Source organism: Anarrhichthys ocellatus, unplaced genomic scaffold, assembly GCF_004355925.1.
Source record: "Anarrhichthys ocellatus isolate YVR2014 unplaced genomic scaffold, GSC_Weel_1.0 scaffold6, whole genome shotgun sequence".
NCBI lineage: Eukaryota > Metazoa > Chordata > Actinopteri > Perciformes > Anarhichadidae > Anarrhichthys > Anarrhichthys ocellatus.
The window spans coordinates 208,277-228,356 of NW_022280036.1; the positions used below are offsets into that span (position 1 = coordinate 208,277).

Consider the following 20,080-nt stretch of genomic DNA (forward strand, 5'->3'; position numbering starts at 1 on the left):
GAGAGAGAGACAGACAGACAGACAGTTAGATGGACTGAGTGAGTGAGTGAGACAGGCAGACAGGAGGTCTAATGATCTTTCCTTGAATATCATGTGTGGATGTGTGTAGACAGACAGACAGACAGACAGAGAGAGAGAGAGAGAGAGAGACAGACAGGAGGTCTAACAATGCCTTTGACTGAATATCTCCATGTCATGTGTGTAGATAGAGAGACAGAGAGAGAGAGAGAGAGACTCTGATCTCTCTGGCAATCTTTCTCATTTGGAGATTGTCCTATGTTTTATCTTTTACAGCTTACATAACTATTGTCCTGCTCTGCCATGTCTTTCCTCGTCTCTCCCTCTTGTGTCGCGGTGTGTGTAAATGTCACTCGAATCAGGAAACTTATCATAATACCCATATTTGATTGGCTGAGCTTGAGCTGCATCACGTATATCTCTAAATCATGTGTGCGCTTTTATTTTAAAATGGGGGGGGAGTCCTCTAAAAGTCTCCAAGACCTGAATGACTGTATGAGAGAGAGACACACAGAGAGAGAGAGAGACACACAGAGAGATAGAGGGAGAGGAGTGTATGTGCGCGTGTGTCTCAGTGCCTCTGTGTGTTTATCAACATCACTAATGAGCTCATATAAACACCTGTGTGCTTGGGTGCATGTTGGTGATTGGAGCACCTGTGTGTTAGAGGCTAATTAAGAGAGAGAGTGAACAGTGATTTCCAACAAAACTACCTGTCAAACATATGCCATTTATACCAAAACCATGAGACTAATCAATAAAATATGGATACCGTGAGAGAGATAAAACTCTGGCAAACGCGGAGATGTGTTTTTTATGTTTGTGGTGTTAAAAATGTGAGCTCGAGCGCAATATGCACAACTGGTACCGTCTGCTTTCTTTGAGAAATGAGTGGTCAGATTTAACATGGAGTCTAATGGAGCAGTTGGTTGGAATTCATGTCGCTCTGTGGCTCTTTGAGCCAAATGTGTAAGTCCGTTGGATTCCACAGACATGTGTGCGACAGCACATTTCCAAGCTTTTTGGCCAAAAATGGTGTATAAAGAGTAAAAATTGTGGGAGCTAGAGCAATTTGTTTGGAAAAATCACAGAATATTTTCCTGCTCTGCTCCACTCTGACAGTTATGCTCTCACTCTAGCTCTTAACGAGCTGCGCAATATACACCCATTATAAAATCTGAAACAGACCCAACATTTTCCTGAAACTTAATCTGCGACTTCATGAAAACTGTGCTAGCTATCAAAATGTCCCTTTGGCTCAATAAAGTCCAGCGTTCTGTCTACGTTTTAAACTTTGAATCATGTTTCTACGTTAATGTACGGCTAGTCAATATGGGCCCAAGGTTAAGTGTTTTTTTTAGCTCTCTTCACGCTGAAACCCCATTCAAGTGAATGGAGAAATTTTGCTCTGTTTTTTGGGATTTTCGGGAAAACCGCTTTGGCGAATCTCTCCGAAAAATAGATAGCACACTACTCCCGATCAGGCCACACGTTTTAATGTATTTTTCACGCCGCTGTTGGCAACGCTGTGTGAGGAGAGGCACGCCAAACTTTTGGATAAAGCTGATTATTATTAAGCCCGATGGATAATATACAGTGTGCTTTGGCACAGGCAGTTTTACTGCCTTGTGCCACAAAGCCACACTGAACTAGAAAATTCCTAAAGAAATTTTGACAGTGTGGCTTCTACTACCCGAAGAAATCGCAATATATAGACACGCCAATGTTACCGGTAGTGTCATTCAGGTTCAATTGAGATGGCGCTACTCTCTTTTCTGCATTTTAGATTCATACTCTTGGATTGAATCTTGTATTTGTGGGGCTTTTATTTTGAAAGGGTGGGACTGGGTGGGTGAGAGAGGGGGAGAGAAGACAGAATCATTATGTTTGACACTAAAATGAGAGGCTTCATCACAAGCATTCCAGTTAAAATTCATTCTATGGGGCTTTTAATTTTAAATGGGGGGGGGGGAAATCCTCTAAAAATATCTAAGACCTGAATGACTGTATGATAGAGAGAGACAGAGAGGGAGAGAGAGAGACAGACAGAAAGATAGACAGAGAGACAGAGTGAGTGAGTGAGACAGGCTGACAGGAGGTCTAATGATCTTTCCTTGAATATCATGTGTGGATGTGTGTAGAGAGAGACAGACAGACAGGAGGTCTAACAATGCCTTTGACTGAATATCTCCATGTCATATGTGTGTGTGTGTGTAGAGGTAGAGAGAGAGAGAGAGAGACTCTGATCTCTCTGGCAATCTGCCTCATTTGGAGATTGTCCTATGTTTTATCTTTTACAGCTTACATGACCATTGTCCTGCTCTGCCATGTCTTTCCTCGTCTCTCCCTCTTGTGTCGCGGTGTGTGTAAATGTCACTCGAATCAGGAAACTTATCAGAATACCCATATTTGATTGGCTGAGCTGCATCACGTATATCTCTAAATCATGTGTGTGCGGCTTTTACTTTAAAATGGGGGGGAGTCCTCTAAAAGTTTCCAAGACCTGAATGACTGTATGAGAGAGACACACACACAGAGAGAGAGAGACAGACAGAGAGATAGAGGGAGAGGAGTGTATGTGCGTGTGTGTCTCAGTGCCTCTGTGTGTTTATCAACATCACTAATGAGCTCATATAAACACCTGTGTGCTTGGGTGCATGTTGGTGATTGGAGCACCTGTGTGTTAGAGGCTAATTAAGAGAGATTAGAGTGAATATTGATTTTCAACAAAACTACCTGTCAAACATATGGCCTTCATACCAAAACCATGAGACTTTATGTTTGTGGTGTTAAAAATGTGAGCTCTAGAGCAATAGACAAAACTGCCGCTGTTGGCAACGCTGTGTGACGAGAAGCGCGGCAAACTTTTGGATAAACCTGATTATTATTGGTAGTAGTATGATTAAGCCCGATGGATAATATACAGTGTGCTTTGGCACAGGCAGTTTTACTGCCTTTGTGCTACAAAGCCACACTGAATCAGGTTTATCCAAAAGTTTGGCGCGCTTCTCCTCACACAGCGTTGCCAACAGCGGCGTGAAAAATACATCAAAACGTGCGGCCTGATCGGGAATAGTGTGCATTCTATTTTTCGGAGAGATTCGCCCAGCGGCTTTCCCGAAAATCCCGGAAAACCCCGAAAAACGGAGCAAAATGAAGTTTGGCGCGCTTCTCCTCACACAGCGTTGCCAACAGCGGCGTGAAAAATACATCAAAACGTGCGGCCTGATCGGGAATAGTGTGCATTCTATTTTTCGGAGAGATTCGCCCAGCGGTTTTCCCGAAAATTCCCGAAAATCCCCAAAAACTGAGCAACATTTCTCCATTCACTTGAATGGGGTTGCGGCGTGAAGAGAGCTAAAAAAAACACTTAACTTTGGGCCCATATTGACTAGCCGTACATTAACGTAGAAACATGATTCAAAGTTTAAAACGTAGACAGAACGCTGCACTTTATTGAGCCAAATGGACATTTTCATAGCTAGCACATTTTTCATGAAGTCACAGATTAAGTTTCAGGAAAATTTTGGGTCCGTTTCAGATTTTATAATGGGTGTGTATTGCACGGCTCGTTAAGAGCTAGAGTCTGTCTCTCTCTCTCCCTCTCTGTGTCTCTCTCTATCATACAGTCATTCAGGTCTTAGATATTTTTAGAGGATTTCACCCCCCCTTCCCCCCATTTCTAATTAAAAGCCCCACAGAATGAATTCTAACTGGAATGCTTGTGATGAAGCCTCTCATTTTAGTGTCAAACATTATGATTCTGTCTCCTCTCCCCCTCTCTCACCTGCCCAGTCCCACCCTTTCAAAATAAAAGCCCCACAAATACAAGATTCAATCCAAGAGTATGAATCTAAAATGCAGAAAAGAGAGTAGCGCTATCTCAATTGAACCTGAATGACACTACCGGTAACATTGGCGTGTGTATATATTGCGATTTCTTCGGGTAGTAGAAGCCACACTGCCAAAATTTCTTTAGGAATTTTCTAGTTATTATTATGAAGCCCGATGGATAATATACAGTGTGCTTTGGCACAGGCAGTTTTACTGCCTTGTGCCATAAAGCCACACTGAACGATGGAGTTATACAGCCAGATATACAGTATAAATCATTCTATGCAGACTGGAGCCAGGAGCAAGAGCAAACAGAATCCAACAGGGTGACGTTAAAGGTGCAATGCGTAGTACCCAGCCACCTGCCCCAAAGAAATAAGGGGCAACATTTCACTGCATCCAAACAATCTGAATCTACAGTCAGTTATTGAAAAAAAAAAAAAGACAGCAGCGGGAAGGATGAAGATATATATATATATATATATATATAGTGTATATAATTATTATTATTTATATATATTAAATAGGAAATACGTTAGAAATAGGAAGAAATGTTTGTTTGGATATCAGTGCACAAAACTTTGTTTTCGGATTCATTCAAGGGAAACCTTTCAGAATTTCAACCATCAAAAGCCTCTGTGTCACTGCAGTGGCCAGTCCGCCTGAGGATGCGACACAACCAGCAGAGTTTTGCCGGTGTGTGAGCAGGGAGTTTTGGCACTGGCGGCACTGTTTCACTGTGAGATACGTCACAGTAAAGAAGCTAAAGACACTCTACTTCTGTTTCCCTGGGACAGGGTCTAGAGAAGGACCATGAACTCTTGTAGAGAGGGTCAAAAGGACTATCGGGTCCATCACGGTCACAGAAACCAAAGTGAATTGTTAGTAAGAAGCAGGAAACCACTTGCCCGCACCTCCCTACAACATTTCAAGGATCCTCATCACACAATATACACCTCTGTTCTTGACAGATAAAAAAGTCTTGGAGGACCACAGACCTTTAGGATTTCTGAATATGACTTTAAACTTAAGTTCAAAGCTTATAACTGAATCCTGTGCATATCATGTTCCTGCATTTGTTTCTAGAAGCGGAGAAGATAAGGTGTGCATGTATCGGCCCAAAATATTTGTGAGTATGTTTGAAAGCCTGTCACTTTAAGATGTACTGTGTGCGTGTGGTTTTGTTTCGGTGTTCCATTATGTCTACCACGTCTCGTGCACTTTAAATGTACCGTAACACAGCTTGCCTCTTCAGATAATTAAGAGATACTTGAAGATATGAGAACCCCAGAGAGCACCATAAATAGAACTCAGAGGAAAGCGGGTGCAGAACAAGTGCAGGATCAATCGAGGCCTAGTCTGCCCTCACCTCCTCTATGTGATCCACTTTAAGCTTTAACCAAACCTGACTGACGCTGCAGCTCACAAGAAAGCTGAGTGGTCTGAGTGAACACAGAGCAGTTTTAAGACTTAAGACACGTGTCCTCCTCACTAGGAGGAAACATACTGAAACTTCAAAGGAATGCTTTTAAACAGATTGTTGCTTCACTGTATGTCACTGTGATCCTTTCCCTGAACTTGAAAATCAATACTTTTACTTAAGTACTTGACTTAAATCTTCAATTATGACATGGACAGATTTCATCAATGGAGCAATATGCAGTTAAGATAATCAAATGTATTTCGCATCAGTGTGGAGCAAGGGATAAAATAACTGAAACCATTTACAGACTGTAACTACAGTGAGTAACTTTAGTTAAAGCCAGTTTCTCACTCGTACATGGCCGTTGGTGTATTGTGACGTTACCATAACAGCAGTGGTGTAGAAATTACTTTTAAATTGGCGGCGATGAAGAAACGTTTAGAAAATCAATTTGAAGTGACGACGACTATCAGAAACACATTCGGTGTGTTGATAATCCTCATAGATCACGCTTTGGCAGGGACCAAAAGTAAACAGCACACCGTCTTGACAAAGCGCTCCGATGCTCTCACTTTCGGTTCATTGTGCTCTGATAAGACATTTCCACTTTGCAAAGCTTATAGAGAACCACATTGTTGTGTCTCCGTCTAAAATACAGAGATTGTGGGCTACGCTTTTTAGCTGCAGCTTGTTTCTTCAGGGGGGATGCACGCTTTAATAGGGCCCAGCCATTTCTTGCAACACGGTGACAAATTACGCAAATCTACATATTTTAGTAATTGATGACATTAATAACAGCCCTAGCTTCGGACAGCTGGAAGTGACACACTTGTCAAAATGCATAATTTCCTGCCTCTTCCTTTCACCGTCACTCTTACGTTAATGTACTTATGGATGGATGTTAGCAGATGCTCTCCAATTACAGCATGCTGTAACGACATGTGCGCTCCAAAGGAAAGCAGGTTTAATGGTGTTTCAGCAGGCGGCACTGAAAAGTGAAGCCAATGCAGAAGTGTCTTACACATGTATTCTCTCTAATGACCATCAGGGGGCGACTCCTCTGGTTGTATAGAAGTCTATGAGAAAATGACTACTTCTCTCTTGATTTATTACCTCAGTAAACATTGTAAACATGAGTTTATGGTCTCAATCTCTAGTTTCAAGTCTACTTCAATACAGCATGATGTTCATCTAGTAAATGATGGTCCATTTAGAGTCAAACAGACCATAAAGCAGAGTATGCTTTAGGGCGGGGCTACACAGTGATTGACAGGTCGCTACCACAGCGTTGTCTGGTCTGGGAGTGTTTTCATCTTAGAACTTTTCTCCTTTCACAGTGTGTTTTCAGTTCATGAAAGATAATTTTAACATTTTGATCGCCAAAAAATGTTAATTCAGCGTTTGGTTGTCCTTAGCTCCACCCTCTCATGTCACTTCTGTTTCCAGATATGCCAATTTTGAGCTTCTAAACTGTAGTCCCCAAACCATAGGGTGACGTCACAGTGACTGCATCCACTCCTGAGCTTCTAAACTGTAGTCCCCAAACCATAGGGTGACGTCAAAGTGACTGCATCCACTCCTGATGTACAGTCTGGAGAGCTTTGACTGCTCCTCATAGACAACAAACACAGCTCTGGGTAAATAGAGGTCAGCTTGAGGGGAGAATGAAGTTCCAGAAAAATAGTGAGATAGAAGGAAAGAGAGAGTGGGAAGGAATAAGTAAAAAATGAGAGGATGAGGAGAGATCGAAGCCAGCTGATAGGCAGAGGAGAAACAGAGCTGACGGCTTTGAGTGAATGGCCACACTGTCCGTGTGTATGAAAGAGCTTTTCAGCCGCCCCTCTATCCGCACGCACACACACACACACACACACACACACACACACACACACACACACACGCAGTAACTGTGAGGGGTGAAGAGGTCACTGGTGACGGCCGGGCTCACCGGTGTGGAGACATACAGTGATCTTTTCACTTCTCACCTTTAGCTGAAATACCAGAGCTGACATTGATCCTGAGCTGGATGTGGATCTGTGTGTGTGTGTGTGTGTGTGTGTGTGAGCAAGAGATAAACAGATCACTCTGAGAGAGTAGTCTTCTATCCAAAAGGAAAATAAGTTATATAACTAGAGAAATTGAAAGCCTCAAAATTTGGGGGGAATTTGAGTATCAATACATAACAAGAAAGTGCAGTAGTATCAAAGTATCAAAACATTCACAATAAATGAGAGGCAACTGGTGCCAACAGGACACACTCCTTCATTTAATCTTTATTATAGTTCTGTGTAGTTTATTACAAAGTTTTAAAAATGTTGATGTATTTCTTTTTTTGTGTAAAGTTATGTTACAATGTGAGTGTAGTTTACTTATTAAACAACATATTGTGTAATTGACATCCCCTTCAGGGGAGGGGGAACGACAACAAAAAAGTCACATTCACGCATCATTGCTAAAATGATACAACAGGTACAAATTCACAACATAATCCAACACAGACATGAAGTCGTCCTGCTCATCGAATGGTCTAATAAAATCAGATATTTTATGATGTCTATATTTGTATAAATGGTATGTCAAAATCTCAATCTGAATCATGGTATATTGTCATATTGCGCACCTTTTATATAATCTCTAAAATTATAATTTTGGTCTCGTTCAAGTTCGACCCCAAAATGACAATGGATTGTTTTTTTTTATTAAAAAGCTAATGGATTGGTGGGCAATCAGTGTGTGCATGTAGAAAAGAGTGAAGAAATATCACCACAATGACTCGGGCCAACCTCTTGCCTCTCGCTCTTGTTACCGGCCAGGAAGGAAAGAGAGAACAGGGGGAAGAAGGAGGTGATGACAAGGGCTCAAATAATAACAAACTCTTGAACTCCAATCCACCAGAAAGGATTCCAGCCATAATGAAGCCACAACTGAATAATCCACATGAACCAAGCTGTGAATAAATAATGACAACGCTGATAACAGCAGCGGTTCGGGCCTACTCAGCAGGCCACATGGTCAAAATGATATTATTCCAGATGGCTATCTCAATCGTTTCTCGTCTGGGTTTTGGTGTCCTTTGAACAGAGCTGCCTCTGAAAGTGTGGAGGACTAGGGGGCGGGATGATTGACACTGAAAGCCTGTTCCTGGCTTCGGTGCTATTGCCTGTGAGGATCTAATGGACACAATTTGTCAAAGTTCACAGAAAAATCTACCAAAGCACAGGCCCAGGCCTTCTTTTTCCACTAGAGGGGAATGAAAAATCCCCAACAACAATACAATAAAATACATTCAAGGCTCATGAGCCTCGCTCAAAGTTGTCCAAGGGGCCCGGCTCAAGCAGTGCCGTGAGCCTGTCCCTGATGTACACCCACGATAAGAGCCATCTCAACAGGCTGGGATCACACACAGTTTAGTTCTCATTAGCCTTTCCTACCCTGGGATTCCTGGCACACCAGCAGCGATGGGGGGTGTTCTTAACGTACACTCGTCCTCCAACTTGACTTATTTGGCTGTGTTTAACCAGGAAGCCGAGTAGATGGAAAGAGTTTAAAATGCACATGTGACAAAAAATACCATAACATTGACTAATTCATATGTTGTGTCTGGTTTTTGTCCTTGTGGTGTCACTATGAGGAGGGGTCTGCTGGACGGCAGTAAATACCTCCCTCTCCCACATGTGGGTGGCTGCTTGTTAAACCACAATATCTCATTTTCTATTTCTACACTTGTTGAAAGTATAAGATATGACGTGTGGGTGTGAAGGCTTTGAAATAGTTGGGACAATAACACATTAATAATAATGCTAATAATAGCATCATAAACATTATTAATATTGTTGGATTATAACAATAACATTGAGCATAATTGTGTTATAAAAGATATTCTGAAAACCAAAAAGTTGTGTAATTGCTGCAAAAAGCAAAGTTAACTGTTATTAAGTGCACAAATAAAATCCATAATAAATGATGAATTAATCACAATAAAGCAACAAAAAAAAACGTAGTAAATGTTGTAACAATGGCACAATAGGTAAGTTAGTTAAACTCAATAAAGGTTTTTATAATGCTATTATAACAATTATTTCTTTCTTTAATTAATTTCTTATAACAATAAACTCGTGGCTTTTATTATAATTCTTAAGCAGTCTATAAAATGTTAACAAGTTTCTTGTAAGTGCCTATCAATGTCTCGCAATCCTACAAAAAATACGTAACACTTCTTAAGTCTTATAAACACATATTGTTAATAGGCATCTTATAAGGACCTCATTACATATTACCTATATATTATATTATATATTATTGGGATAACAGCCCACACTTTCAGACAGTCTCTCCTTGGGGGCACTCATAGTGTTGCACTCTGTTGTTTACATCAATAGGCACAGAAATAGTAATATTCGACCATCCGAGAAGCAGTTCTTTCGAAGCAGACTGGATTCTTTCAATGAAGTTAAAGAACACATTCTAAGCATGTTAGGTAACCTTAAAAAAACATGTCACCGGAGAGATATAGCTTTTCTTGCTCCGGTGGCATACTCCTCTCTCTCTGTCTTTCTCTCCATGCCCTTTTCCTTCTAGTCCCTAGCCGCTCTCTGCAATTCCACCACCTCTGTCATCATTTCTACACACAATGGCAACGCAAACTGCATTCCTCGAAGCCATACCTCATAGACTGTTGGCATCATGGACAATGCTGTTTCCAGAAGAGGGTGAAAGGAAAAGCTTGGAGATTTGGTCCGGTTGTTGTTTGTGAGTAGGGGGAGGAGGAAGCTGGTGCTGGTGAGGGATTCTGGCTGAGTGGGTTGAGATGGGAAAAGGCCGAGCTGGTGCTGTCGATGGATTGTGTTTGAACAGCTGTAAGGCTGAAGGATGACAGGAAGAGGCTGGCACCAGGAAGGCCAACAGGAAATAAGCAGTGTAGCTCTCACTTTGTCGCTACTCTGACTGTTTCTGTATTTCACCACTCCCCTGTCCCGCATGTCTCTGCTCCCCTCCTGTTTTGTGCGATAATGCCAACGAACAAGCTTTGTCTTCTTCTGAGGCATTTCCCCACCATTGTATTTTCAGTTACAAAACAACATGACAAAAAAAAAAAAAAAGAGGTCAATGAAAACCAAACTCTAAAGCTCTAAATCTTGCAGCACGTCTGGAAAAACACCCGGACAATAAAAGGCAATCAGGCGTGATTCTGATCCCACATCAGCTTGTGATAATCCACGCGGCCAGCCAAGCGTGCACCCTAACCCTCCACCATCGTCTCATCTACACCCAATCACACCACTTTTGTCCACTGCACCCAAAACATTCCTTCACTTCTCAATTTATTGCACAAAGTCAGTGCAATGGATTGAACTCCTACCTGACCAGCACCAAACACAACTGACAGACCTCAGTGACTCATTGATTACACCTGCACACCATCCTGTCCTCCCAGAGGAGCTCTGACTGGTTCTCTGTGCTCAACCGTGAACGGACAAATCACAGATTTTTCACAAATTTAAGCATGTTTCGATATTTGTTGGCTAAAATAGGAAAAGCAAAGTAAAGAAGGCTCTATCATGTAAAATATGTAAGTCATTGTCCATTGTAAATAGATTTAAATAAAACACTGACCTTTACTACCCACCTTTGGACATGCTGAACTGCCAGTTGGATGCTTCTCCTATAATAATTAAACTTATAAACTTTATTACAATCGGCATTTATAATACATACATGAAATTTGACCTCTGCACTTTACCACTTTACTTCACTTTAAGCATATTTTAGGAGCAGTAGGCTGCTGAGAAGCGCCCGGGGAGCTACTTAGGGTTCTGTGTCTGGCTCAAGGACACTTCGGCACACGAACGGTAGCAGCCAGGGATTGAACCGCCAGCGGTTACCAGTGATTATAGGACGACCCCCTCTACCCTATGAGCCACGGCCACCCCATAATAAGAAAAGAAGGCAATATTGTAATGTTGAGCCAATTATTATCCCTGCAGGACAAATGCCTTCACTCTGACAGCCCTACTCACACAGACGTGCCAGCAGCACTACACACATGCGATCTTTCCCATGTCCACCCACTGCCCTTTACACCTATATCCATTACACAGTTATTAAGCTTTACTGTTTAATCTTCAAGTTCCATCATCCCACGATACTCCGATATGACCTGTGTTGTTAGTGGGTATGTCTCGATACCGACATTTTCTAGTTCATACCAATACCAGTGAAATTCTATGATTGTCAATATCTACTATAATACTACAGTAAAACAAAAACAAATGTACTTCAACATAGGCTGCTTCCTCACCGTTAGCATACTGTTCTATGAATCCCTGATGATCCTCCTCAAGTTTCTCGCCAAGAACTGCATTTTACAAGATTACAATTGAACACATCAGGGTAACGTTGTACTTTACCTTCGTCCAACCCTCGTTTTTAATGAATAGAGCAAGAATGTAACTCAATGCAATATCTATATGTTAGCCCCATTATTTAGCCAAGCAGAACTGTATTGCCATACTGCTGCTAACAGTTAGCCTAATGCTCCTTTGTTGTTTACAATGTAACACTATCAGGGACATTTTCCATTACCATTCATTTGCTCGTTTGTTTTCACGTTTTTAAAAATCGCTTTTTTTCCTCCCTTTCTTGTAGCTTTGTCTTTACGCTGTTTGATGAAAAAAAAGTTTAATAACACATTGATGCCTTCTATTATCTCATGTTATTGACTGGATGTTTTAGGGTACGGATGGCTGACTACTGAACATGAAATGATCTGCTTCAGCCTCCAGAATAGGCTATACGTTACAGAAATTGTGTCACTAAAAAGTGCCACTTCAGGCCAACTGTATCTCTCTCACACATAGCCTAATGCATGCGTATGCAGGCTAAAGACACACGGAGAGAGAGGCAAAGAGAGAGGGACAGAACCTCCTTCTCTACGGGAGCATCAGCGTCCGTCAACAGGAGAAAGAGTTTTTTATTCTCTCATTGTGTCTGAGAAAAAAAACAAAAACTGCTGCCGCTGCATCTTACTGTGCGCAGCATCCCCTCACAGCCCAGTAAGCCTGTGCATTACGACGGTGGGACGGGAGACAACGACGACCTCCCAAACTGTCTTTCCTCAAACTCACGGTCATAATTTACTTTAATTGAATTGAATTTACTGCTCAGATACTAGAATTAGATGGTGCAGGAGCACCAGAGTAATTATCTGTGGGACTTGAGACGTAGTCAGCTAATTTATGTGCACTTGTTTTATTTCAGCAACGTTTTATTTACTGCGTTTTGCTGTCATTTAATGTCACATGAGTTTCTCTCTTTTCTTTTCAAATGTACGGACTGAAGAGCAGAGAGGCGACACTCAAACACTCAAACTTGTTGCTCTTGCTACCAAAACAAGCTACTCTGTTTCAACAATATTTATGCCGAAAGAAAGTGCACGCATTATAGTAGCGACTCCTTACTCCTCACCTCAGGTTATTATATCGTTATCCAGCGTTGCTAAGCTTTCACTTCTTCCATAATGTTTTCAGAGCTGGATTGGTACGCATCCCAGTCTAAATCACTCAGTGAGTGCAGCAGCCTCTCACTGGACAGTCCAATGCCTGACCTGGCTGGTCACCGTACTGTTTTATGAGATTCTGTCATGATAACGATGGCGGCGGTGATTTGACCTGCTGCATAGTGGGTGAGAATTGAAAATAAAAATGGTCCAGAGTGCTACCCTTCATGTGGGACGTGTAAGCTTGGCAGAACATTGTTATTGTTTGCAATCCCAAAACCTGCAGTCACATCGAGTCCCGGTACCTGGTCCTGTGCCAACACAGAATACCATGTAGCTTCGTCCATGCTGTGTCAGCATCTGCGTGTGGTGGTATGCACACAGAGGGCACAACGACCAAAGTGAACCCCGGGGGCAGGCAGAATGGACGGATTTAAATAGTCTGATGCTCAATGCCAGGCAAGCAAGAGCAGGAGAGAGTTTGAATTACATGAATTGTTGTTTGTCATGAGACAAACTCCTCCACTCCTAACCCAAAGATCACCCTGCTCCCCAAGGACATGATGCCTGTAAGCAGAGTAGTGGGCTGGGGTAGCCTATGTGGTCCTGGGCTCTCACCCTGTTCTGAACACAACATCATCTTGCCAAATGTTCTCCGACCTTTGCAGAGACTTTGTTATTGGTGGTAATATGGACCCATGTGTCTGAAATAAAGTAGAATTGTTGCCATGGTGAGTGTCTTAATGAATCTCTCCCGGCAGGGTCCGACCAACATGCAAAATGCAGGAAGACTGGCGAGTTGAGTCCATTCCAATGTTCAGTAGTGGGCTGCGGTCATATCCAATTATTGCCAAAAGAATAAGGAAGCAAAAAAAAAACTAAAGCAAGCACACGACTGCATGCGGACACAGCTGCAGCAGCTTTTTCTATTTTCATGTTAAATTATGTAGAGCTTACTGGAGGAATCCCTCAAACACACACACACACACACACACACGCACACACACACACACACACACACACACACACCTGGTGTCATTTTACTCAGATGTGAGCTCATCCACAGGTGTGTGCGATAAGGCTTGGCAGGTAGCAGAGAGTGAGGGTAGAGTAAGGTCAGAGGCCCGTGTGTGTGTGTGTGTGTTTGACTAATTGGAAGGCAGGGTGGAACACCTGTCCATCAACCTTCACTGTGTTGTCTTTATATTCTGCAAACTTATATCCCTCCATATCCCTCTGTAGACATGTACAGCTGTGTCGACATGGATTATGTAAGGAGATCGGTGTGCAAACAGTGAACAGGCTGATAAAGGTTAAAACACAGAACATGAAGACAGAGAAGGAGCTGCAGTTTCATCTGATATTTACAGCAGCTTAGCAACCAGAACAGTGAAAGCGTGGAAATGCATCGCGCTGCAGAGTGAACCAAGTAAGAGTAGAAGAGCTGACCAAAGCCTGCTAGGCGCTAGGCTAATTCATGCGTAGAGTAAAATGTAGTGCTGTTCCAAATACCATTTTGGGGCTTCGAAGCTTCGGTGACAAATTATCGCCGAAATTCGAAGCGGGGGTGCACTATAGGCAGAGATGGCAAAAATATATCAAAATGTATTTTGATACAAAATACAAAATACCCCTCAAATAAATGTATTAAAATAAAATACAAAATACTGGTGCCAGAAAATGTAACAAAATACAATACATGTATTTTGTATTTAAAATATAGGAAATACTTTTGTCTGGATTTTCCGTTTTCTCACAATTTGGTATAGCAGAGCATTCAGGTTTGGGCTATATAATGGACAGAAAGCTCTGGTGAAGCCCACAAAAAGGAAGAACAGTCACAGAATGTCTGTGTAACTAAGCAAAGATATTAAAAGACAACAACTTGATTGATTATGTATGTATATATTTTTATCAATGGGACTTAACAGCCCATAAACTTCAACAAGAAAATAGTCATCACATATGAATAGCATCACACAATAGGCCTATGTATACTATAAAAGCAAAATATAGAATTAAAACCAGTTGTACACAGGTAAAGAGCCTAAACAAATTACTGTACATCAAGTTCTGCACAGAATAATTAATAAAAATAAAAGGTAAATAGTAAATCAATACAAAAGTGAACAGGTAACTTAACAAGTGAGTAGCCTACTTACTTCTCTTTTACTGTACCTTGGCCAGTGGCATGGTAGCCTACTCATTTCTCTCTTACATTGGCCAGTGGCATGGTAGGCCACATAGTTCTATATTACAGTTAAGTGTCTCATACAGGTTCACACTGACATCTTTATGACATAATAATCCTTCCATTTTGGTTCTTGAGACCCAACCACTGAGTAGCCAGTTTAGTTGCCTTTAAGAACAACTAACTTTTCAAATATTTCTGGTGTTAACCGTCTCCTGTGCGGATGGAATATTATTCCTGCAAACGAGAACAGTCTCTCAACCGGAGCTGAAGAGGGGAGGGTTGTGTTAAATCGAACAAAAAGGAGCTTGATAAGTGGGTACTGCTGAAGAGAAAGCAGGTCTTTTCTGGTGTCCTCCAGGTTATAACTTGTAATACAGTGCAAGATTAGATGGTCAGACGTCTCTTGATAAGGTTATCATGAATATACAAGCTCCCAATCTCCCTCTTCCTATAGCTAGCTACTCGACTGATAAGTTAACTTGCTAAACACTGGCTATGCACTAGCCTAGAGAGCATGCTAGCGTCATTAGCATGTTAGTATTGATCACTAGCTTGATATTATAACCATCACCATGTATATACAATAGGCTATGTAGCCAGACCCAGACATAAATTATACATCAAGCTAGTTGACATCTGTCACACTCAGACAATCAGACAATCCGTTGAATTTGAAGATCTGATGACTGAACTCGTGAACTGTTTTTTGATTCGTGGAGAAAGTATTTTGAGTATTTTAAATACAAAATTACTCCACTCTAAAGTATTTTGTTACAAATTACATTCGATTTTTATCGGCCCGATTAAATACAAATTACAAAATACTCAAAAGTAATTGAAATACGTATTTGAAATACAAGTAATAGAAATACTGCCCATCTCTGACTATAGGCTATAAGTTACAGAAATTGCGTCACCAAAAGAAACAGGCTGGCTCACTGTAGGCTAATTGTATCAATCCCTCTCACACACATGCGCCATTACACACACAACTCTTTTCGTTTAAGAGCGTCAATCGCCTCTCACCCTCGGAGAAACAGAACTCAGTCAGACACAGAGCTGATAAAAGGTTTGCGTGGGAGTAAAATGCCCTGCTACCGTTGTGTCTTTATCAGTGGAGGCATCGGGCACGAGCCCCCGTAAGCCTGTGCATTAAAACGGTAATGGGAGGGGAGCTGACAATGAGAACACAAGCTGTTGAAATGAAAACGGCTATAAAATGTGTAATAATCACCTCGAATATATTACAGCAAAAGGCCACAAAAACTAATTTGCGTGACCTATAGACAAATGAATAAATAAATGTATTGTAGCCTATGCAAACACCTAAAATAAAAAACATGGCTTTGTTGAGACTGTCTATCGATCTTCTCCGCTGCGTTTCAGCACCCTGGACAGCACTCAACAACAACCAGTGCTATCTGTCTGAAAATTGCTCATAATAATTCCTAAACATACATGTTGATGCATAAGGAATAATGTGGAATTAGCATTCCTTATTAAATGTTTTTAGGGGGATTTTTCGTGGTGATGCATACATGCATGCAGTATATAATAAAATAATAATAATAAAAAGAAACGTTAGAATACTGATTTAGATGACGATTATTGTGGCAACGGTAGAAGCTTTGAAGTATTTGGGTCAGACTCGGTAACATACCATAGGCATTCAGGAAGTCCCCTGTCTCAGAGCCACTAGGTGAAACCCATACTATTGTAGATTTCAGCACTTGTAATGCGCTGCAGAAGGATTAGTGTTTTGTTTTTGTAATGTTTATGTACTGAGGTGACTCACACAGATACTGGAATTGAAAAGTGTGGCCCTTATTTCCTATCTCTATTCAAGAGCGTGGTCTTTCAATGACTTATTGATTTCCCATTCAGATTTTGTAATGCTTTCCCTCAAATCCCTGTCCTCGCACTCAAACAGCCCCTGCTTGCTCTTGGATTTGCTTTGCTTCTGCTCAAACTGTATGCTTGCACTCAGATATATTGTTGCTTGCACAGATTTCATGCACTCCAGCTTCAGCCTTTCTCCTCACACCTCACGCTTCTGTGTGCTCGTTGAAACGTAACTGTTTACTTTCAAGATGAATTATGAATTGCAATGTTAAAAATATTAGCAGTTGTTAGTAAATAGTATGGAGTAGAAAACCGAAAACTTCACAACTGCTTTCCTTAAACAATTATTTACTGGAGTTGGAAACATTTTATTTATGTTAACAGTTTATTGGAATTAGGGATGGTTTAAGTCATGGTTTCATAAACGAAAGAATTGAGGAAGCTACGATATCAATGGTTTCCTGTTTCCTGCATTAATTCCCAGTGAAAACAAGTGAGACATGTTTGTGTGTTTGGTGAAATCCTCTCAGACACAAGTCACAAAATAAGTGTGTGTGCGCCAGTTTGTTTTGTGTGTGAGAGTGGTCCCACTCCGCTGTAGCATTGAGAAGAAGAGCTGTAAACTTGTCAGAAGGAACCGACATGCAGCAAAATCGGCAGTCTGGGAGCCTTTCGGATACAGTACATGGCCAGGGATTCACGTGAACTGCAGATTAATTACATAGTTTAACCATTATAGTGCAACAAAAACTGCTGATCGTTATCGGTCTATACTAAGTAAAAATATGCGATCTGGAGATCGACATTGATGCTTTCTTGTTGCTAGTCTAAAAATGATACATTGTGAACAAGAAATGTCGAGTAACGTTGACAGCAACAGCTGTTATAACGCACGGAGCAGAGCCATCTGGCTTTAATATGGAGGTTCCATTTAGTTACATTATGGTGCGTTCAAGCTCCATTCAGTTAAAATTAGTTTTGGACAAAAGGAAATTATAATGTTATCATGATGTGTTCAAATGTGTTTAAATCTTGTAAAATGTAGTTTGTCATAAATACAGTTTGAAGGATATATTTTCACAGCAATATAAAATAGATATTTGAAAGAGAATTATGACTTATTTCTTCCTAACACCCAAGCAGTTTATAATAACTCATTCAAACTGCCAATGCCATGATTTTTTTATCAATAAAAATACAATTTTACTTATCACTTGAAATGTGTTTTTATCTATAGATGAATTATATAAAGTAGAAAAAAGCAAAGGAGGATGACAATAAATATTGTAGCTATTAACTATAGGCTTACTACAAATATTCTGGTTAATAACCTTGAAAAACATGATATTTCCTCTGATAATAAGCTTAATGTCAAACTTCTATATTGTGACATCCTTAATTGGAATGTTAAAAGGGTTTTCTTTCACTCACGCACACACCCAAAATGTTCACGTATACAGTTCATGCAAAAAAATAATAACGGAAAATAAATCAAAATAAACTTTACATGGGCTAACTAATTATCCTTCCTTCTCTTTTGAGTTAGTTTTTGTTTTTTTGCCCGGACCTGTGCGCTCTTTTGTTATTTTTTTAAATATTTTACAGGCTCTTATGTTATGAGAACAATCAAACATTCACACACATTCAATTTACTGTTGAGCTTCGCATTAAAATTATATTCAGGGCTACACTAAAAACATTCAGGGCTCAAGCTGACTTTGTGACACAGATTGTGCCAAAGTCATACATTTCAAAATTGTACACATAGTGGCTTTAACAAAACATTGTAGATATGACAGTGATGACAATTGTACAGTAGTTCAAAAATAGAATAACACAATACAACAATAATAAAGTGGTTAGTTATGCAATGTAAAATTATGCTCACAGAATCCTGCAAATTTGCATGTTTTGTGTTAATATTAGATTACGGTAAAAAAATGTATTTTCATCAAACTTGGTGGAAGGGTGTAGCATGGGCCAAGGGAGAACCTTCGCGGAGGGCAGCGCTCTCTGTGTGCTTTTCAAGTTAATTATTTGATTGGTTCACCTTTTATTCATGTATGTTTACTCATAACTGGTCTTGTATATGTGTATTTGTGTATTACTGTAACTGCTGCTAATGGCACAGAGTACTTTAAATAAGGGTTTGATTACTATGGGCCAATATTTTGTGTTGTAACACTCCAAATTACTTTTACACCATTATTTCTTTCAAGTGGTGAATCAACTTTTTTAAAAAGCACAAATTCCAGGTGGCTGTGTCTAGAGTTTATGAGCAGGGAACGCCCTGTGCAAACCTTCAAACTTAAATTCACAGCTCACCACAATAGCAAGTCCCAGCCCTGAAAATAGATGGAGGACATATTCCTACTGCTCCAAAGGGTTCAGTGCCTTTATAAACAGACCCCGTCCAAATAAAGATGTTTTTGCTGGGTCGATCGTGGAGAACACCAGGTCCACAGCGGCCTGTTGTCGGGGATTAAGGAGCTGCTATATTTGCCAGAGAAAATCCTGTGCTCAGTGTTCTTCATATAAAGAGGTGACATTCACCCCAGCTAATGCACATGCACAGACTCCAGCAGGCTCCCCACACTGCCATGCAGCCTTTTGACCTGTGTAAACAATTTGATTTGGACTGGTGATATCAAATTAGGCAACGGAGCTGACAGCAGCCGCAGAGAGAAGCCAGAGGCTGGGTGTGCAGTGTGTAAACCCTGACAAAGTTTCTCTAATCGGGTCCGTGTTCATTTGATTCACCAAAGACTGTGATGATACGCCATGTGAGCCAGGTAGTAAAAGCAAAAATCTACAATGAATATACACAAATATAATAAGAGTTTCTGTTTGAAGTACAGGAAGGTGTTAATATGTCATACAGTCAGTACATAGAGGCAAATCCAGTGCATCCATCCATCCTTCCATCCATCCATATTTAGTACCTGGACAGAGGGAAGCGTGTAGAAGATGAAAACAGCCCTCCAAAAGATAATTGACTCCATCTTCATCAGGAATGTCCCGAGGTCTGGGTCTCTCTACAGCTGGGTGAGCCCCAACCTGTGTAGAGGAAGTGGACACATCACGTTAAAATGTTTCTGCACTTGTTGACTGTGATATTAAAGTGACACCACATTAGACCACAAACATAGAATAATGGTAAATGGAGTGTACTTATAGCGCTTTTCTAGTCTCTCTGACCACTCAAAGCGCTCAAAGTGTCACTTAGCCCCTGCCATCAGTGTGTGAATGATGACAAGTAGTGTGAAAGCGCTTT

General features: G+C 40.8%; 1 protein-coding gene across 6 annotated transcripts in view; it reads right to left on the reverse strand.

The window, feature by feature from the left end:
* Positions 1-20,080, reverse strand: part of LOC116382869 (ADAMTS-like protein 3) — a 213,537-nt gene that overhangs the window by 186,532 nt on the left and 6,925 nt on the right. For all 6 annotated transcript variants that reach the window (XM_031846271.1, XM_031846272.1, XM_031846274.1 and 3 more), the window contains exon 2: positions 19,749-19,863. In XM_031846271.1, coding sequence (XP_031702131.1) covers positions 19,749-19,814 — 66 coding nt within the window. In that variant the 5' untranslated portion in view covers positions 19,815-19,863. The remainder of the gene's footprint in view (positions 1-19,748; positions 19,864-20,080) is intronic.